The sequence below is a fragment of the Paroedura picta genome, chromosome 18 (genome assembly GCF_049243985.1).
Source record: "Paroedura picta isolate Pp20150507F chromosome 18, Ppicta_v3.0, whole genome shotgun sequence".
NCBI lineage: Eukaryota > Metazoa > Chordata > Lepidosauria > Squamata > Gekkonidae > Paroedura > Paroedura picta.
This window is the reverse complement of record NC_135386.1, coordinates 6,541,225-6,560,019: the sequence shown is the minus strand read 5'-3', so window position 1 is coordinate 6,560,019 and position 18,795 is coordinate 6,541,225. Positions and strand designations below refer to the sequence as shown.

General features: G+C 47.0%; 2 protein-coding genes across 2 annotated transcripts in view; one reads left to right on the top strand and one right to left on the bottom strand.

Annotated features, from left to right (window-relative positions):
- TNFAIP8L3 (TNF alpha induced protein 8 like 3) overlaps positions 1-3,087 on the top strand; it is a 52,631-nt gene extending 49,544 nt beyond the window's left edge. The window contains exon 2 of the mRNA XM_077318085.1: positions 80-3,087. Coding sequence (XP_077174200.1) covers positions 80-642 — 563 coding nt within the window. The 3' untranslated portion in view covers positions 643-3,087. The remainder of the gene's footprint in view (positions 1-79) is intronic.
- AP4E1 (adaptor related protein complex 4 subunit epsilon 1) overlaps positions 1-16,863 on the bottom strand; it is a 117,212-nt gene extending 100,349 nt beyond the window's left edge. The window contains exons 1-8 of the mRNA XM_077318075.1: positions 16,661-16,863; positions 15,451-15,540; positions 13,934-14,069; positions 13,199-13,457; positions 10,999-11,565; positions 10,681-10,865; positions 9,707-9,864; positions 8,463-8,605 (exon numbers count right to left, since the gene is read on the bottom strand). Coding sequence (XP_077174190.1) covers positions 8,463-8,605; positions 9,707-9,864; positions 10,681-10,865; positions 10,999-11,565; positions 13,199-13,457; positions 13,934-14,069; positions 15,451-15,466 — 1,464 coding nt within the window. The 5' untranslated portion in view covers positions 15,467-15,540; positions 16,661-16,863. The remainder of the gene's footprint in view (positions 1-8,462; positions 8,606-9,706; positions 9,865-10,680; positions 10,866-10,998; positions 11,566-13,198; positions 13,458-13,933; positions 14,070-15,450; positions 15,541-16,660) is intronic.
- Between the last annotated feature and the right edge of the window lie 1,932 nt (positions 16,864-18,795).

Sequence of the window (18,795 nt, the reverse complement as noted above, 5' to 3'; positions counted from 1 at the left end):
GTGTATTGAAAATTATGTAGTGAACTTCCCCCCATCTCTCTCTCTCTCTCTCTCTCTCTCTCTCCACTGCCCTTCCTAGGTCCTGACAGTTTCAGCTCAAAGAGTCTCGCCTTGCAAGCCCAGAAGAAGATCTTGAGTAAAATGGCGAGCAAGACCATGGCCAACATGTTGATCGATGACACGAGCAGCGAAATCTTTGACGAGCTGTACAAAGTGACCACGGAGCACCTGAAGAACAAGAAAGAAGCCCACAAAACCATGAAGGACTTGATCAAGGTGGCCATCAAAATCGGCATCCTCTACCGCAACAACCAGTTCAACCGCGAGGAGCTGGAGATCGTCGAGAAGTTCCGCAAGAAGCTCAACCAAGCGGCCATGACCATCGTCAGCTTCTACGAGGTGGAGTACACCTTCGACAAAAACGTACTTTCCGAACTCCTGCACGAATGCAAGGACCTGGTCCACGAACTGGTGGAGCGGCACCTGACGGCCAGGTCCCACGCCCGAATCAACCACGTCTTCAACCACTTTGCAGACGTGGCCTTCCTGACCGCTCTGTACAGCCTGGATGGGGAATGCCGCCCTCACCTCAAAAAGATCTGTGACGGGATCAACAAACTACTTGACGAGAAAATCCTCTGAAACTTTGCTTTTTCAAGATAGATTTAACGTAAGCAATGTCAGCTGAGAAGGTAGGTCAGAAAGGCAAGCACCACTTCCTGACTGTAATTGCAAAACGGGACATCTCTAATCTGGATCGGTCAGCATTGTTTGTTCATGGAAAACAAGACAGAAAACTAGTCACGCAGAGTCCCTGGGCCCACCGGTAGCTTTTTAGAATGCAGGACAGTTTGTCATGTCAAATCACATTGTGTCATAACCACTGTTACTGCCATGCTGGGGCTACAATTTAATGCCTCTTCCCAGCCTCCCTCCCCAAAGCCTTATATCCACGCCAGAGATGAGCAGTTCCACACCGTTTTGATGACAAGAGAATCCCTGACCGCCCTCAACATGGCAGATCTCCTGCTGTACACACGCAAGGTCAGGCGTGGAAATCATGTTGCAGGCCAGATACGACCGAAGCACAAAACTTTGATTTTTGGCTTGGTTTTTTTTTCTTATGGAAGGAAACGAAAACGTGAGAGCCATATGTGGCTCGTATTTCCCAAACTTTCTGCACTGCCCAAGCTGCTCTCTAATTGTTACTGGTTTTAGCCCCAGTGTCCACTAGACTCCAGCCACGAGACCCAAGAGGAGCACTGGAGATTCAGCCATTAGAATGGGAGCCCTGTTGCAGAGGAGAGGACACGCAGTAATGGGTTTAAACTTCAAGTACAACGATATAGGCTAGATATCAGGAAAAAAATTTTCACAGTCAGAGTAGTTCAGCAGTGGAATAGGCTGCCCAAGGAGGTGGTGAGCTCCCCCTCACTGGCAGTCTTCAAGCAAAGGTTGGATACACACTTTTCTTGGATGCTTTAGGATGCTTAGGGCTGATCCTGCGTTGAGCAGGGGGTTGGACTAGATGGCCTGTATGGCCCCTTCCAACTCTATGATTCTATGATTCTATGAGCAGGGGGTTGGACTAGATGGCCTGTATGGCCCCTTCCAACTCTATGATTCTCTACTGCAGCCCCTATTGCACCATGGAGTGGGCCATTTCAGTGCAGGCAGATAATGTCAGGGCGCCCTTAAATCACGAACAGCTTGCTGGAATTCATTTGTGTACCCCCCACAAAGAACTCAAGATGACACTGGAAAGGAAAGGAGACTTGTGGTTTGTTAGCAGATAAAGTGAAGAAGCAGCAGCACCACCAAGATTTCAATCCTCTTATTCCGCTCCTTTTCAGAGGAGCGTTGCTGGATGTGCTGAGTGACAGGCTAGCGGTAGAGAAGCAGCGTTTGAATTCCCCATTCGGCCATGAGGATCACTGCTTGATCTTGAAGCCAGTCGAGCACACCCAATCAGCCTCACCTACCTCACAAGGTGGGCATGAGGATAGTCCGGAGGGCTGCGGAGATTCACGTGGGCCACCCTGGGCTCCTCAAAGAAAATGTACCAGAAGCCCTTTACACTGATAAGAGCCTTCACAGATAAACTCACAGTTTTCCTGCCTGCCTTCCATAGTTAATCTAGCCTAGAGTAACATAGATCCACATAGGCATTCTAGAACCATATCAAACTCTTTGGTGGGAGCCTTAATCATTTTAAGGGGGCATTTGCAGAAGGTGACAGTGCATCTTTGGCAACACAAACACTGCAGTGACCCCTGCTGTCAACACCACGGAAGCAGCACGGGTATTTCTAGGTGAAGCCCACGTTCAACAGCTGCCTCAAGTAAATTCTGGAAATTAGCAGAGTTCATAATGTCGCCAGGCCCCTGCTATTATTCATCGCGTGGCATGTGTAGCGTAGCCTGGAGACCCAAGCACTGACTGGCAGCCAGCCATTCGGAAGCAGGTTCCCATTGCCTGCCACTGTGCCATGACCTCTAGTGTTCCTTGGAGGAACTACCACCCAAATCCTTGGAGGGCTCTCATCCAAATATTAGCCATGGTTGGCCCTCCTTAGCTCTTGGGATCGGGCTGGTAAGCACTGATGTGCAAGATTTTAACTCGTTGACAGTCACTTGCCTAGAGTGTCCCTCAGTTTGCCCGTTTTGCTTCTGAGTCCCTGGACTGTTTGCCAAAAAGGGGAAATGCAGAGCATTAGAAATTCAGATACAGCGACTTTTAATAAGCTTTCCGCAGGGAGGCAAAGCAGAAAGGAAGGGTGTTCCAGAACAGAAAGCACAAGAGGAGATCCTGCTTTATAAAAAAAAAATAGCACACATTGCTATTCAGATTTTAATTATTTTAGGAAACAGCCAACTGTCTTGTCACTTTTATTTATAAGACTTTGGTAGCCTTAAAAATGAGGAGCGACTATTAAGCATTGCTCGTGTCGGTATATGCTGTACATTCATGGTTTACTTTTATATATTAGTACATAAAACATGGTAAAGCATTCTGCTCCAAACTATCAATCAGCTACAAAACTGTGCATTGTATTATAAATTATACATTAAATGATTTGTGATTCAACAGCTGTCTGTTCCCTGGCACTTCTTTTGAGGTCTCATGCCATTATAAGACGTTGTTCTCAGACAGTAATGACAAACGGAAGGCTTTAAAGCTAAAAGAGGCTATTATTAAGGTGGGGGACTCCAGGTGGGTGAAGATGGGAAACAGATAAAAGGTAGGTTGGTGAATGGCTGGGAAGGAGGCACGGAAAGGGGAGAGGACGTAGGAGTTGCCAAGGGGCGGGAATGAAGAGAGCAGGGCAGGGGATACAGGAGGAAGTGAGGTGCAGCCAACAATCTTTAGGGGTTTCATATTAGAGCCTTTTGTGGCGCAGAGTGGTAAGGCATCAGACATGCAGTCTGAAAGCTCTGCCCATGAGGCTGGGAGTTCGATCCCAGCAGCCGGCTGAAGGCTGACTCAGCCTCCCATCCCTCCGAGGTCGGTAAAACGAGTACCCAGCTTGCTGGGGGGTAAACGGTAATGACTGGGGAAGGCACTGGCAAACCACCCCGTATTGAGTCTGCCATGAAAACTCTAGAGGGCGTCACCCCAAGGGTCAGACATGACCCGGTGCTTGCACAAATGGGCTTGGCCAAATGGCCTGCGCAACATTACTGGGCCATAGTTTTTTCTAGGTTGAGGCCACTAAAGATAGAGGCGCAATTACACATAGATTTGCCGTTGGGAAGGAGAGAAGGAAGCAGGAAAAGGGGAGACGCTACGGGGGAAAGAGGAAGTAGTGGGGTAGGGGAAAATGAGATGCCTACCGACCGTCTGTGTGGGTTATTATTATTTTATTTATTACATTTCTCTACTACCCTCCCGAAACCGGCTCAGGGCAGTTCCCTCTTGTTATGGTATAATTCTCATTTCGTGTTCTTCATCCATCTATCGCTGGACTTTGACGCCGCAAGCCCACATTTCTTGCTGAGCCTCAAGGCGGAGTCACGACCAGACAGCATAAAACATTGAAAAGGAAAGGCAAGTAGGACTACGGTTACTGGGACCCAGTGCAAACCAGTTGGAAGAAGCCCATCTAAAGACATGTCATACCACGTGTCTCAAACCCCCTGGGATAGCAGGATGGCGAAGACAGGCATTGCAATAAGAGATTTTTTGGGGGGGAGTGACGACTCTGTAGAAGCTGCCCCCCCCCCTTGACCATAAGTGCTATTCCATCAGAGGAGCTGTGTGGATACAGGTCGCTAAATATTTTAAAAGAATGCCACAAATGATTCATAGCGAGATAACACTTTTTTTTTTTCCTTTTAAAGCAGCAGAATATTTTATTACACTGGACTTTTATAAAGTTACAGATCAAGGGATGGGGGTGGTGGTGTGGGAAGCAGTTTCTGTAGACAATTTAAAAATAAAAGTGTACCACAGGTACAAATGAGCAACCCCGTTTAGGTCCTGCAAACATAAGTTTTAGTGATGGTTCTCCCAAAATTCCTTACATTTACAAGATAAACAGTTAAAACGCCAGAATTAAAAAAATCTTTCCAACCAAGTGTCAAAAAAAGAAGAAGAAGAAGAACTCTGCTCATGTTCAGTATGCAAAAGGCATAGCAATGGTGGGATATCGATTTAAAATGTCACATGGCTGTAATGGCAGGAAACTGCATAGCCTGGGAACGGAAGCTTTGCTAGCTGACACAATCCATGATGTTTTGCTCAAGCCTCCCCTTAATATCTGAGGCACGCTGCCCGCAGTCAGTGGAAAGAACGTTCCCGGGGTTCCCTCGACATCAGCAATGAACAAATGTAAACCTTAAATGCATATTCTAGACGCCGACATCTGTGATTTCAATACGTTTCAGTGCATTTGAGTCAAGCCCTCGATTTGGATGACGCTGGAGATCGTGGCAAAGCCGTTGGCTCACTTCTGTGGGTGGCCACGCCGCACTCCTGAGGCCTGTGACCCCTGATGTCCTCTGGAGTGTGTAAAAAGCAGCTTTACTTCCTCACAGAGAAGTGGTTCGAAAGACGTCTACTGTGCAGCCGAAGCAGAGGCAAGGCCTGTCCATGTACCCGGCGTTTGGGGGGACCACGTTGTGCTGCTCTGCACAAAGCGCACACACGTGGGAAGGGGCTCAGTGGAAGAGCATCCGCTAGGCCTGCAGAAGGTTCAATCCCCAGCAGCAGTAGGTGACGTGAAAGGCCTCTGAATGAAGCTTTGGACAGCTGCTGCTGGTCTGAGTTGACAATCCTGGCTTTGATGGACCCAAGGTCTGATTCCATAGAAGGCAGCTTCGTGTCCAGAGTCGTCCTTCCAGTCACCCAGGCTCCCCCCACCCCTTTGTTCAGGTTCTCTACAGTACACAACATCTATAAACACGCAGCACAACTGTACTCCCTTCTTCCACACCGACAAAACCACCACAAAAACCACCACAGAGACAACTATTATTTTGTGCCATCAGGATTTTCTTGCGATTGTGGCTGTGCACGCAGCAAGTTTGCACCACACGACAATACACACTGGTGGCTCCACACTCTTATTTGAAATTTATCCTTTCTGGAGCTTGAAAGTGAAGTACATGGTAGAGCGACAATCTTAATATGCATCTTATATGCATGCTTTTAACCAGGGCAGAAGGTTATTTGCAAAGAGGCCTCTATGTTTTATCTCTGCCTTGCTCATTGAGTCCCCATGAGTCCTTGTATTGTGGAGAAAGGGAGAAAAGGACTTCTTTCTCTGCCTTCTCTATCCCAGGCCTCATTTTGTAAACCTCCATTATGTCACCCCTCAATTATCATTCCTCCAAGCTAAAAAGCCCTTAACTCTTTAGCCTTTCTTCATAGGGATGGTGCTCCAGCCCCATAATCTTATTAATTGCCCCTTTGGGTACTTCCTCCAACCCTAATAGTATCTTTTTTTAGGTACAATGACCAGAAATGCACACACCATTGAATTAATACAGGGGCATTATGATACTGGCTGCTTTGTTTTCAATCCCTTTCTTAATAATCCCCAAGCACAGCATTTGCGGTCACAAACTGGGTTGACATTTTCCAAGAATTATCTATCACAACTCCAAGATCTTTCTCCTGGCGAGTTACAGCCAGTTCAGACTCCAGCAACATATAATTACAATTTTTGGCTCTAATGTGCATTATTTTGCACTTGCCTATGTTAAACCTTATTTGCCACGCTGATGCCCACGCAGGTCCCTTTAGCCCCTCACAGTTTTCCCTGGCTATCGCTGTCCTGGACAACTTACTCTCTTCTGCTAAATTAGCCCCTTCACTGCTTACTCCCAACTCCAAATCATGAATGAACAAGTTAAAAGTACCAGAACTCGTACTAAGCTCTGTGATACTCCACTACTTTACCATTTTCCACAGTGAAAATTGCCCATTTATAATGACTCTGTTGCCTGTTAATTAACCAGTTTTTGATCCACAAGAGCAGGGGTAGTCAACCTGTGGTCCTCCAGATGTCCATGGACTACAATTCCCATGAGCCCCTGCCAGCATTTGGACATCTGGAGGACCACATGGGCAGTCCATGGACATCTGGAGGACCACAGGTTGACTACCCCTGCACAAGAGGACTTATTGTCCCATGCCTACTGAGTTTCCTTAGGAGCCTTTGATAAGGAACTTTATTGAAAGCTTTCTGGAAGTCTAGGTAAATAACTACTGTTTCACCCTTGACCACATGTTTATTTAATCCCACAAATAACTCTAAAAGGTTAGTGAGACAAGATCTCCCCTTACAGAATCCATGCTGATTCTCCAATATCTTTTGTTCATCAATGTGCCAACAAACTGAATAAATAATAAAAATCCATCTTCAGTAACAGATTCCACCAACATACCCAGTATCATTAGACTGATAGGCCTGTCATTTTTCAGTCATAATCGTCTTACACGGAGTTTGCTACATCAGATTTCAACCCAAGGATGCTGTAGGCTCCTATGAACATTTTTTTTGGAGATACCAAATCCCCCAAATACTGCAGTTTTGACAGTTTTGATAGCGCCAAGCTCAGATTCACCCTGGGCGCCAGAAGGGAACAATTGCAGACAAAGACATTTCGTGACGAGAAGACGCAAGAAAGAACCTCACAAACTGCATAGAAGAACTACTTTTGATTTCGAACGTATTTGTGAGTGATGCTTTCAAGCACTGTCAAAACCACCATGCAGCTCCCAAGCATCATAAAGCAAGTGTCAATCCACAATGGTTTGCATTAGTAAGTCACTTGGACAAGGCCAGTTCAGCACAAGCTGCATGACAGTATTGTATGCTCGCCCAAGAGACCAGGTAACTGATTGCCTCGAATTGTTTTGGATCAGGAGAACAGAAGGGAAAAGGCAGGTTCAATCACAATCTCCTCAAGTCCCAGCCTCAGTCCAAATCAAAACTTCAGAACCTGATAATTGTTTTTTGTTTTTTTTTTAAACCCTAGGAGGTCCAGACCCAGGACTTTCAGCTGCTCATCTGGTTTGACCCTGCTGCCCTGAGAAATGTGACTAAGGTTTTTTTTTAACATTTTCCAGAGCAAGTATCTGAAAATCGACATGGAAGTTCATTTTGTTTTCCCAGACCCATTTCCCGTAACAGAAATTGTCCCCAAAGGTCCCCACTACGGTTTCAAAACGGGGGCTCAAGGCGCTCGGCATCCACGGAACCCCATGAGTAGCCGTAGCTTTTTTTTTGCAAGACAAAAAACTGCAACTTTATAATGAAGGAAGCCAAACTGTGCCCAGGCAATCTTAAATTATAAAACATCTTGCATATCTGAGCGAATCCTCTGCGAGGCACGCGGAATGACATCCCCAAACCCCATCATCCGGGAAACAACCTTTTGTGTTTGACATAACGCCAAGCCAGTGTGGACAACAATGGTTCGTGTGTCTTGTCAACAAATGTCAATTTCACACAGACGTTTGGCAAACCGCCGAGCAACCAAACTGCTCTGCGAGAGCCGCCATCTTGTTTTTAATAAAACTGGTGGCTTTGGATGCTGGGGAGGGGGGCAGTCACAAACAAAGCGAGTGAGGTTTCAGGTGCAACTTGACAACATGAGACATGTTAACAGCTTCATTAAGCAGCAAACGATCCTATGAATAAAGTGTCACGACTTATACAAGTATGTAACCAAGAAGACATCCTTTTAGTCGAGACAATGCGTCTCATTCAAGCAATTACCAATACTTTTATTTTGCCACTCGTCAGTGACTGATAGATCCTGAGCTTTTTTTTTTTTTTCCTCTCTCTCTTTCGGGCAGGCACCTAAGAATACTAGCCCAGAGGTACACAGGGGGCCTAAACTTGCCCAACGCCACTCTTGGTAGACAGATTTGTTTGGGTCAACCCCTGCACAATCATACACTTCCACCCAGACGAGGAGACATTCCAGACACCCTCAGGATTCCCCCATCACCTTCTGACACTGGTAAAGTAAACAGTCTGGGAGTGCAGAACACGGTGACCTGAACCAGAGGGCCAGCATCCCAGCATGGATACGACAGTGCAGCAAGCCGGGGACCGACGGAAGCAGCCTGCAAGCTGCTAGTCCCTCGCTGCCTAAAGAGAGGAGAGAGATGACCTCCCGTTAAATTATAAACGATGTCTGGCATGGTAATAACGCACTTCTTTTCATATGTAGCTTTTGCTATAATCTGAATTACAGGATTGCTATGAGCCTCAAATCCATGCCTTGCTTAGTAAAGCAATTTCTGTCTGGGGGAAACAAAGAAAAAGTAATGACTCCTCCTTCCCTACAAGGTGATGTTCAAAGGACTCTCTGTCTTGGATTCAAAGAGCGACTTGCCTGGTGTGTCCAAGGGCACAACGATCCTGCGTTGAGCAGGGGGTTGGACTAGTTGGCCTGTATGGCCCCTTCCAACTCTATGATTCTATGATTCTAAGGGCTCCTTCAACATCTTTGTCAAAACACCACATGCACTCTCTCCCTCGTCCCCTCCCTCACCCCCAAAATTCAAAAACTACAGCGCCCTACAGAAATACTGCCATATTCAGGGGTGGCCAAACAGTGGCTCTCCAGATGTCCATAGACTACAATTCCCATGAGTCCTTGCCAGCAGACATCTGGAGAGCCACCATTCGGCCATATGTGCACCTGCCAGATAATCCCACCCCACCCGCAAATCAGTCAACCTGCTTTGCTCTGCTGCTGTTAAGTCACCGCTGGCTTATGGCCGACCCTATTGGAATTTGCAAGGCAGGAGTCATTCCAAGGTGGTTTTGCCATTGCCTGCCTCCTCTGCATCATGAACCTGGTCTCCCACCCAAATACTTCTCAGGGCTGACGCTGCTTAGCTTCTGGGATCAGGCTAGCCGGGGCTATCCAGATCACAACAACCTGTTAGCCTACATCAGGGGTAGTCAAACTGCAGCCCTCCAGATGTCCATGGACCACAATTCCCAGAAGCCCCTGCCAGCATTCGCTGGCAGGGGCTTCTGGGAATTGTGGTCCATGGACATCTGGAGGGCCGCAGTTTGACTACCCCTGGCCTACATGTTCTCTCTGCTCCCCAGGGTTAGTGCAATCTGGGGCAGGGGTTGGAATCTATTTCACTGACTACTTCAAATGCGTAGCGATGTACTGTTGCCAACTTGGATCGTACATGCCACAACCCTGGAAGGTGTCCCCAAGTTACTTACCTATGATATCCACAACGTGTAGCTTTAGTTTTTGCTGCAAGGTGTTTAAAACGACTGATAGAGATCCCTGAGACGGTGTCATTTTTAGGTTCTGTTTGACATCGTTAGAAAAGGAGAGCCACAGTTTTCCAAATTCTTCAGTGGTTATTTTCATTGGTCTGGGGAAGAACGTAACAGAATCAGAAGAGCCCTGCTGGGTCAGACCAGGGGTCCGTCTAGTCCAGCCTCCTGAATCACACAGTGCCCAACCAGTTCCTCTGGAAGGCCAACAACACAGCAGGGGGTTAAGGCCTTCCCCTGGTGCTGCCTCCCGGCACTGGGACTCGGAGCTTGACTGCCTTTCAACAGGGAGGCTCCCTAATCACTAGGAAACTTAACATATCTGAGCTTTTTAAAATGTTAAGCAATTTTAAAATTAGCATGTCCATGTAACTTCGGTCATTTTTAAACATTTAAATATTTTAATTGCAGCTTTTACGATGTCTTGCAAGAGCCTCTTGTGGCGCAGAGTGGTAAGGCAGCAGAAATGCTGTCTGAAGCTGTCTGCCCATGAGGCTGGGAGTTCTATCCCAGCAGCCGGCTCAAGGTTGACTCAGCCTTCCATCCTTCCGAGGTCGGTAAAATGAGTACCCAGCTTGCTGGGGGGTAAACGGTCATGACTGGGGAAGGCACTGGCAAACCACCCCGTATTGAGTCTGCCATGAAAACGATGAGGGCGTCACCCCAAGGGTCAGACATGACCTGGTGCTTGCACAGGGGATACCTTTACCTTTATCTGCAAGCTGCCTGAGCCCTCAGGGAAGGGCGGCATATACATTTGATGAATAAATAAGTAAACTTAGAAAAGAATGCATGCAGGTATACCTGGGGTACCTGGAGCTACCAGTAATATGAAGTTAAAGAAAAAATTCAGATCAACAGCCATTACTTCACTGCACTACAAATGTACTTGTTAAACAGATCCCCTTAATTACCTTATAAAATCCAACAGCACTAAAGTTACGGAAAACAGGAGGCACATCTCTGACTCTCGGTGGTAACGGAGGGATCCAGACAGCAGTCCCTCTGAGCAGAGCTCCTCCATGGCTACACATTTCTGGCAGCTTTCTATGCTTTGAGCTTCTATTTCGGCAAAATGGCAGCCGAGATTTCCAGAGATCTACAAAACAAAGGGGAGGAGGGTAAACCAAAAGGAATTACAGGTGTTTTTTGTTTAAATAACAGGTCTTTCTTTCAGGAGGAAATTAAAAACAGAGCCAATAAGGAAATTCACAGACTGTTTGTCTCGTTACCTTAAAATGTCTGGAGGGTTCCAATTCCAGCTTGACGGCTGTAAGCGTAGTGACACTTCTATTGGCAAGAAATGCGAACAGCGTGAAACTGTCTTCTTTCCACACTTTACACAAGTACAACACGATGCTGTCGTTGCCACAAAGTTCCGTGATCTCGGAATGAGGATACTGGGCTACTTCTTCTGGCAGGGAAGGCGTCAAAGAGAGTTGCTTTTTGACTCGGGGCTGAGCGTCCGGAGAAGGCTGGAAAACCTCCATGTTCCCGTCCGCAAACAAGGACGGAGGCGAGAAGGTGCAGCCCAGAAGCGTCTCACCTAGTCCAGCTTCCGGCAGAGAACGAGACCGATCCAGTACTGCCTTCGATTCTGGAGCATCAGAAGAATTCAGGGACGCTTTCCGTAATCTTAGATGCCCGTTGTTTTGGAAGGGATTTTTGTTCCTAGATAACGCATCGGGCGAAGGACTTAGGGGCGGGCTTTTCCTTGTGAACAATTCCTCGTTATTTTGGGATTCACCCATTTTAGATTTCCTTTTGAACTTCTGGGCGAGAGACTCTCCTTTGCCCATCTGAAAGCAGACAAACAGAAATATCATTTTTAAATGCAGGTGTGTTTTAAGGGGCTCCCCCAAAAGTATAAAGGGATCTCCTGGACACTGCTTCGAAAGATAATGTTTAGCAATATATCGGAGACTCAAGTGTCAAGAAATAGCAGTTTTATAGTGACAGCGACAAATGAAAAAGTATTGTTATTAATGTCCTGCTTTTCTCCCTGACTAGGAACTCAGAGCAAATTCGAGAGACCCTTGTTCAAATCCTTATCAAGTCATGAAGTTCACTGGGAGATCTGAAACATTTTTATGCTGCCTTCCCTGCATTTTTATGCTGCCTTCCCAAATTCGGAAACATCAAACTATTTCAACATTAGTACAGCGTTTAAAATGACATGTAAAATAATTCAATAACGGTTTACGGTTGAGACCAGGCTTAACATCTATACCCCCCCGGGACCTGAGGATTGGGAGTAAAGAGACAGGTACCATCAGTATCCCCTCTCCACCCGCTAGTGGGGGAATGGGTAGTCGATTAGCCGCTCTTGCCAGGTAGCTTATTAATTGCAGATGTGTCAATGGGATTTTAATGTATTTTATGGGGTTTTATACTGTTGTAACCCGCCACGAGCCGCAAGGGAGTGGCGGGTAATAAATCCAATAATAATAATAATAATAATAATAATAATAATAATAATAATAATAATAATAATAATAATAATAAAAACGTATCTACCAAAACCAGAGAGTAGGGTCCACAACAGTTATTAGGAATACACCAAATGAAGCAAAAAGCTCTTCACCCACCAGCAGAAGACTACCACAGAGGGAGAGTGATGAATCTCCCCAGGGAGAAAGTTCCAAAATGTCGTTGCCACAACCAATTATCCCTAATCTCAGGTTACCGCCCATCTGGCTCCAGATAGCAGGGGCTCCTAAAGCAGGCTCTCCAAAGATGACCACGGTGGATGGGTAGGTTGGTAAGAGAGTTTCTTATGAACTCAGGCAGGGTACAAATGAAATAAAAAAGATGGCAGGACAAGCAGCAAGGGATCCAGAATTGTTTAAAGGGAATGTAACGGAGGCTTTGAGCACAACGCCAACTGGACTGGCTCACCTCCGGACAGAAACACGAGGATCAGGCCTGTGTGACAATCCTCCCCCTTGATTTTTGAATGATTATGAAGGAAGAGAATGGCCAAAGCTACAGAGGAGGGAAAACAGTAAGCCACATGCTTGGCTAATGTTTCCCTTCCTTGCTAAGCAGGGAAAGGCTGAGACCGAGATTCACACAACAGGGGGACCTTTTCGTCCACATCCTCAGCAGAGAGCCATGCAGGCATCATCCAGGACACAAAGACCGGCTTTGGGGGAGCTCAAGGGCTTGCATCCGCCCGGCAGCCTTTGACTTTTCTCCACTTCGAACCGCTGGTGCCCATGACAAATTATTTTTACAACTCCCCTCAACTCCAAGCTGGCTTTTGGCAGACGGAATGGCTACCCCCCCCCCCCGCCCACTTCAACTGAATGGATTTCCTTTTTAACATGCAGGCTACAATGTCTGAGTCTGAAGAACCTCCACTCAGCAACAGCCAACATCCTCGGGTTTCTTGAAATGCTGCTGCTACAAAGCTTTCGAGAGCTCCCGTACCAGACTGACGCTGCCCTGCAGGCCGAGGCCGACAAAGAGGGTCGAGGCAAGATGCTGCTTCTCCTTCTCCTCCTTGGAGGGGCTGGCAGTTCCTTGCTCAGACTGCAAGGCAGAGCTATTGACTGCAGGTTCCGCGGACACACTGCTCTCTACGGCGGGCTTTGAGCTGTCTTCTTTCCCCACCGGGCTTTCCTTTTTGGGCAGGTAGCCTTCTTTCCCCCATAGCTTCTTCACACCTTCGAGCTTCAGACTGTTGGTCCTAAAGAGCACACAATGACGAAAGGTCAGCTCAGCGCAGGGCCAAGGAGGGAGCTTGAAAGAGGAGCATTTTGGAGAGGATCAACGGAGACTAACTTAAATTCAAGGATGCTCTGCACCAGGGGAAGGGAGGGTCAGTACTCATTGCCACTGAGGAGCTGTACGAGAGAGGAGTGACTGGGGTGGATTTAGCTCTTCTTCAGGCTTCTGCCAATTTAAGTGGCTTTTCCTGCAAGGAATGGGCCACGTACTTTGGAGGCAGGCTTCAAATCTGATCCCAATGGGTAGGCGGGGTATAAATATTCTGGCAAACAAAAAACTTTGTTCAGTGGATTGGTAGAAGCAGAGCAGGAATCCAACCCAATGACCCCGACGGAAGCTATGAAACACACCTTGTGCAGTTTGACTACTAAACTCAGCACAACCACTAACATATTTCATTACAATAATAAGTTGGATTGCTTGGTTAATACTCACTCCTTCTGTCCCGCCTCACCGCTGTTACCAGAAATGTCAGAGCCCAGAGAAAGTCCAGTAGGAGACTGTCTGCCAAGAAAGGCACAGGCTGAGAGGCTTTGGGAGAGCGACAATCCGTAAGGCTCGAAATTCAGAGCTGCAAATACAGAGTTATTCACCCATCAAAACAGATCATAAGAAGATCACAGCAAAGAAGCAATTCATCATCAACGGGATGCCGACTGAACGGTCCGCATTCAGCATCCTACCAATGAGAGAGCCCGGATGGTGTGGAGGTATCAGACTAGGATCAGGGAGGCACAGGTTGGAATCCCCACTTTGTCATAGAGAAACCTTGGGGGCCAGTCACGTGCTCTCAGCCTAACCCACCTTGCAGGGCTGTTGTTGTGAGGATGAAATGGAGGAAAAGGGAGTGCTGTAAGGCACTTTGGATCCCCATTGGGGAGAGAGAATAGAAGTGAAATTGAAACATAGCAAAACACAAATCATTATTGGGCCACAGTACTGATTTCAGAATCATAACCCTTTTCGAATTCACACGTGTTCCTGAGACACGCCAATCATAGCAAAATGACAACGGCTCCAAAGTTTTTGCTTGGACAACAATGTCCTTATTTGACGGACACATATCCAAACTCATTCTGTATAATAATAAGTCACAGAGTAGAATTAAGCACAACTTGTTCATACCAAGTTAAATCCCTTCAGTCGCAATCTGAAGAACCATTTAATAACAAGGGCAGCCTGCGATAATCTACTCACCTAGGACTGTAATAAATGCAGACTGCAATCTCTGGTAGTCTTATGTTATAAGGGAGAAAAAGCATGTCTGTACTTTGGAATGTATGAAAGTGTGTGCACATTCCACTGCAAGTACATAAAGGGGGAATATACTTACACACAAAAATCGGTAACCGCAGTACAAAATTCACACCATCATTCATAAAGAGGCTGGCTTTGCAGTGAATACTGATGATTATAATGCTACCGTTACCTGTTTCCCCAGATTTTCCAGGCGGGTAAGCTGCTTGAACCCCACAAAAACCCCTTTCATGGAATTTGCCACTATCTAGAGATTTTAGGCTTCTTGTGGCGCAGAGTGGTAAGGCAGCAGACATGCTTTCTGAAGCTCTGCCCATGCCGGTGGGAGTTCGATCCCAGCAGCCGGCTCAAGGTTGACTCAGCCTTCCATCCTTCCGAGGTCGGTAAAATGAGTCCCCAGCTTGCTTACTGGGGGGTAAATGGTAATGACTGGGGAAGGCACTGGCAAACCACCCCGTATTGAGTCTGCCATGAAAACGCTAGAGGGCGTCACCCCAAGGGTCAGAGATGACTCGGTGCTTGCACAGGGGATACCTTTACCTTTTTAGAGATTTTAGATACGTTTCTAGGCCAGCCAATAATTCACCTTCTGTGTGGTGTAAAATACAGATTCCCACCCTTTACCTCCTTTCTCTCTCGGCTGGGAAAGGAGGCTTGAAGTACCCAGCTCAAAACAATCCGGAGAAAACACTCACCTTTTTCCTGAGACATCTGTTCCTCTTGTCTTTGGTGGCGAGGCTTATATGGTGCCGTACCGCGGCCGAGACCTTCCGCTACAAACCCATCTAGGAAAGACAAGGAAGCATCTACCTATATTGAATTAGAGCAACAGTTTGAAATCCGATTAAGGAATAGAGCACTTCAGGCGAGTAGCACCCTGCAAAATAAGCGTAACTCGCCGGTATCCAGCAGCTCCTGTGCCAATGCTACATCCCGTACTCAAGTTTTTTTACTCATGAGGACACTTAACTAGTCTATCCATTTGAATGATGCATTGAAGCAGATAAAACAGAAAGCATCAATCTGAGTAGGCAGGCAAGGAGACAGAGGTGGCATACAAGGACAAAATCTGAAAATGAGTTCAAAATTGGAAGGTGTGTAAAGAATGTCTTTTTGATTCAGCCCGTGGGGCCGCAGAAGGGTAAAGAGGGAAAAGTCAGAGTGATTATTTATCACTGGACCAGAAAGATCTTATTCTTCACCCCTGATTCAAGGTCATACAAACTCACATTAAAAATCTGATGTTTTTTTTAAAGGGTGAATTATAGAGTTGGAGGGGGCTATACAGACCATGTAAGTCCAGCCCCCAGCTCCCAACAGCATCTATGGTAAGTATCTGTCCAGTCACTGCTTAAAGATAGCCAGTGAGGAGAGCTCACTACCTCATGCCTCCTCTTAACCTCCCCTTCTCCAGTCTGAATTATCCCAAGTCCCTCAGCCTTTCCTCACAGGGCTTGGTCCCCAGGCCCTGGGTCATCCTTTTCTGCTCTCCTCTGCCCCCTTCTCCATTTTGTCCCTGTCCTTTTTGAAGTGATTAAAAATATCCCTAAGCATCTTTTGTTCCAAAGGATGTGAAGTTTAAATGTGGGCCTCTCATCTCTCAAAAATATTTTTTCAAAAACACTCAGTTCTGCAGAGCTCAGTGAAAATGAAGAAAAGTTGGGTTTTAGACCTCGGTTTTCACTGCCCGAAAGAGTCTCTCTCAAAGCGGCTTCCGCTCGCCTTCCCTTCCTCTCCCCACAACAGACACCCTGTGAGGTCGGTGGGACTGAGGGAGCTTGTGAGAGAACTGCTTTGTAAGACCAGCTCTATCGGAACTGTGACTAGCCCAAGGTCGCCCAGCTCAGTGCATGTGGAGGAGTGGGGAAATCAGACCTGTTGAAAAACACAATGCCGTCAACTCACCACAATCTCCTCACAGCTAGCATCCAGCGGAAAGAACTTCCTCATTGATTCTCTGTCCTCACATAAATTCTTCAGCTCAAAGGCATATTGCCTCATGCAGGTGTCCAAGGAGGTACTGTAGTCCATTATCAGCTTCTCCACTGTTTTAGAACACGCGGTGCGAGAGGTTATTTTAGTGACGGCAGCCATAATCCAGGCCTTGGTTTCAGAGGTAGCGTAACTCTTAAGGATCCTGTACAGGTTGGCCAAGATAACCTCCGGATCGACATTTGCCATAAGGCAAGAATATTCTCCCAGCACCTGTCGCGAGGAAATGGGTTAAACGTTACGGACGGCTGCCACATTGCTGAGGCCAACAAGGGCTTAACTATCCCGAGGAAAAACAATAGGGTTTGAAAGTGACCACTTTGGGGCTGAAACTCACGGCTTCCCGAAAGCCACCACGAGGTTCTCCTGTCACTAAAGTGCATGGACCCCTAAGGTGGCATTAAATGGGCAGCGTCTTACACGGGACTCTCTACTCTCAAGCCTGATCTCTCCATTTGGGCAAACGGTCACTCTCTGCTTTCCTACGTTCAACGTCTGAGCTACCTGGGCTGCCGAGTGCACATGTCTCTTACCCAGCTCATCACTTGAAGAAACTTCTGGGGGTAGACGGCCTTCTCGTCCTGGAGCAACCCGAAGTATGATTGGACAGCGTGCAGCCGTAGCTGGCTATCTTCCTTTTCATCCTCGAATCCTACAAAGCAAAGCACAGTTCTCTTTTAAGGGGGGGGGTGTGTGTGGGGGAGACTTGCTGGTTAAAATAAACATGTGGTGCTACTTGCCTAAGGAGGTGGTGAGCGCCCCCTCACTGGAAGTCTTCAAGCAAAGGTTGGATACACACTTTTCTTGGATGCTTTAGGATGCTTTGGGCTGATCCTGCGTTGAGCAGGGGGTTGGACTAGATGGCCTGTGTGGCCCCTTCCAACTCTATGATTCTATGAGCAGGGGGTTGGACTAGATGGCCTGTGTGGCCCCTTCCAACTCTATGATTCTATGATTCTATGAGCAGGGGGTTGGACTAGATGGCCTGTATGGCCCCTTCCAACTCTATGATTCTATGATTCTATGAGCAGGGGGTTGGACTAGATGGCCTGTATGACCCCTTCCAACTCTATGATTCTATGATTCTATGATTCTATGAGCAGGGGGTTGGACTAGATGGCCTGTATGGCCCCTTCCAACTCTATGATTCTATGATTCTATGAGCAGGGGGTTGGACTAGATGGCCTGTATGGCCCCTTCCAACTCTATGATTCTATGATTCTATGAGCAGGGGGTTGGACTAGATGGCCTGTATGGCCCCTTCCAACTCTATGATTCTATGATTCTATGAGCAGGGGGTTGGACTAGATGGCCTGTATGACCCCTTCCAACTCTATGATTCTATGATTCTATGAGCAGGGGGTTGGACTAGATGGCCTGTATGGCCCCTTCCAACTCTATGATTCTATGATTCTATGATTCTATGAGCAGGGGGTTGGACTAGATGGCCTGTATGGCCCCTTCCAACTCTATGATTCTACTTATTTAAATACCCAGACCCTCCCCACCCCCAACCATTACAGAGCATAGGATGTTTTGCCCACCTTCAGCAAGGAGTCTCAAGAAGCCATTGGGGATGTCTGGGTGCATTTTATCCCCTCCTACAGAAAAGACCGCGTTCATGGTGCAAATGAACCATTCGTTGTCAGGAGCATACGTAACGGGGGTGTTAAGGAAAAGTACATCGACGGCCAGCCCATTGCAAACCATTTCCTCCCCCAGCTTCAAAGTCATCTGGTCTGATAGAAACAAGCTAATCGGGGAGCTATTACTAGAATTATTTATATGAATTTGAATTGCTAGACCGCTCTCTCCGCCAAGGCAGACTCAGGGCGGTGAATGACGTCTGTAGAGGCAATGCAATTAAAGACACAATTCAGCATTTTTTAAAAGATCTCTAAAACATACGGAACCCAAAGGCTCAACATGGTTTTTGCAGACCCCGGCAGAGTGCTCTTCATGACCTGGACAGCAGCTCTGAGCAAAGCCATTTTAAAGCCTGAGAGGGTAAAGTGTTTTAAATGCTGCTGCAGAAATCTGGCAATGCA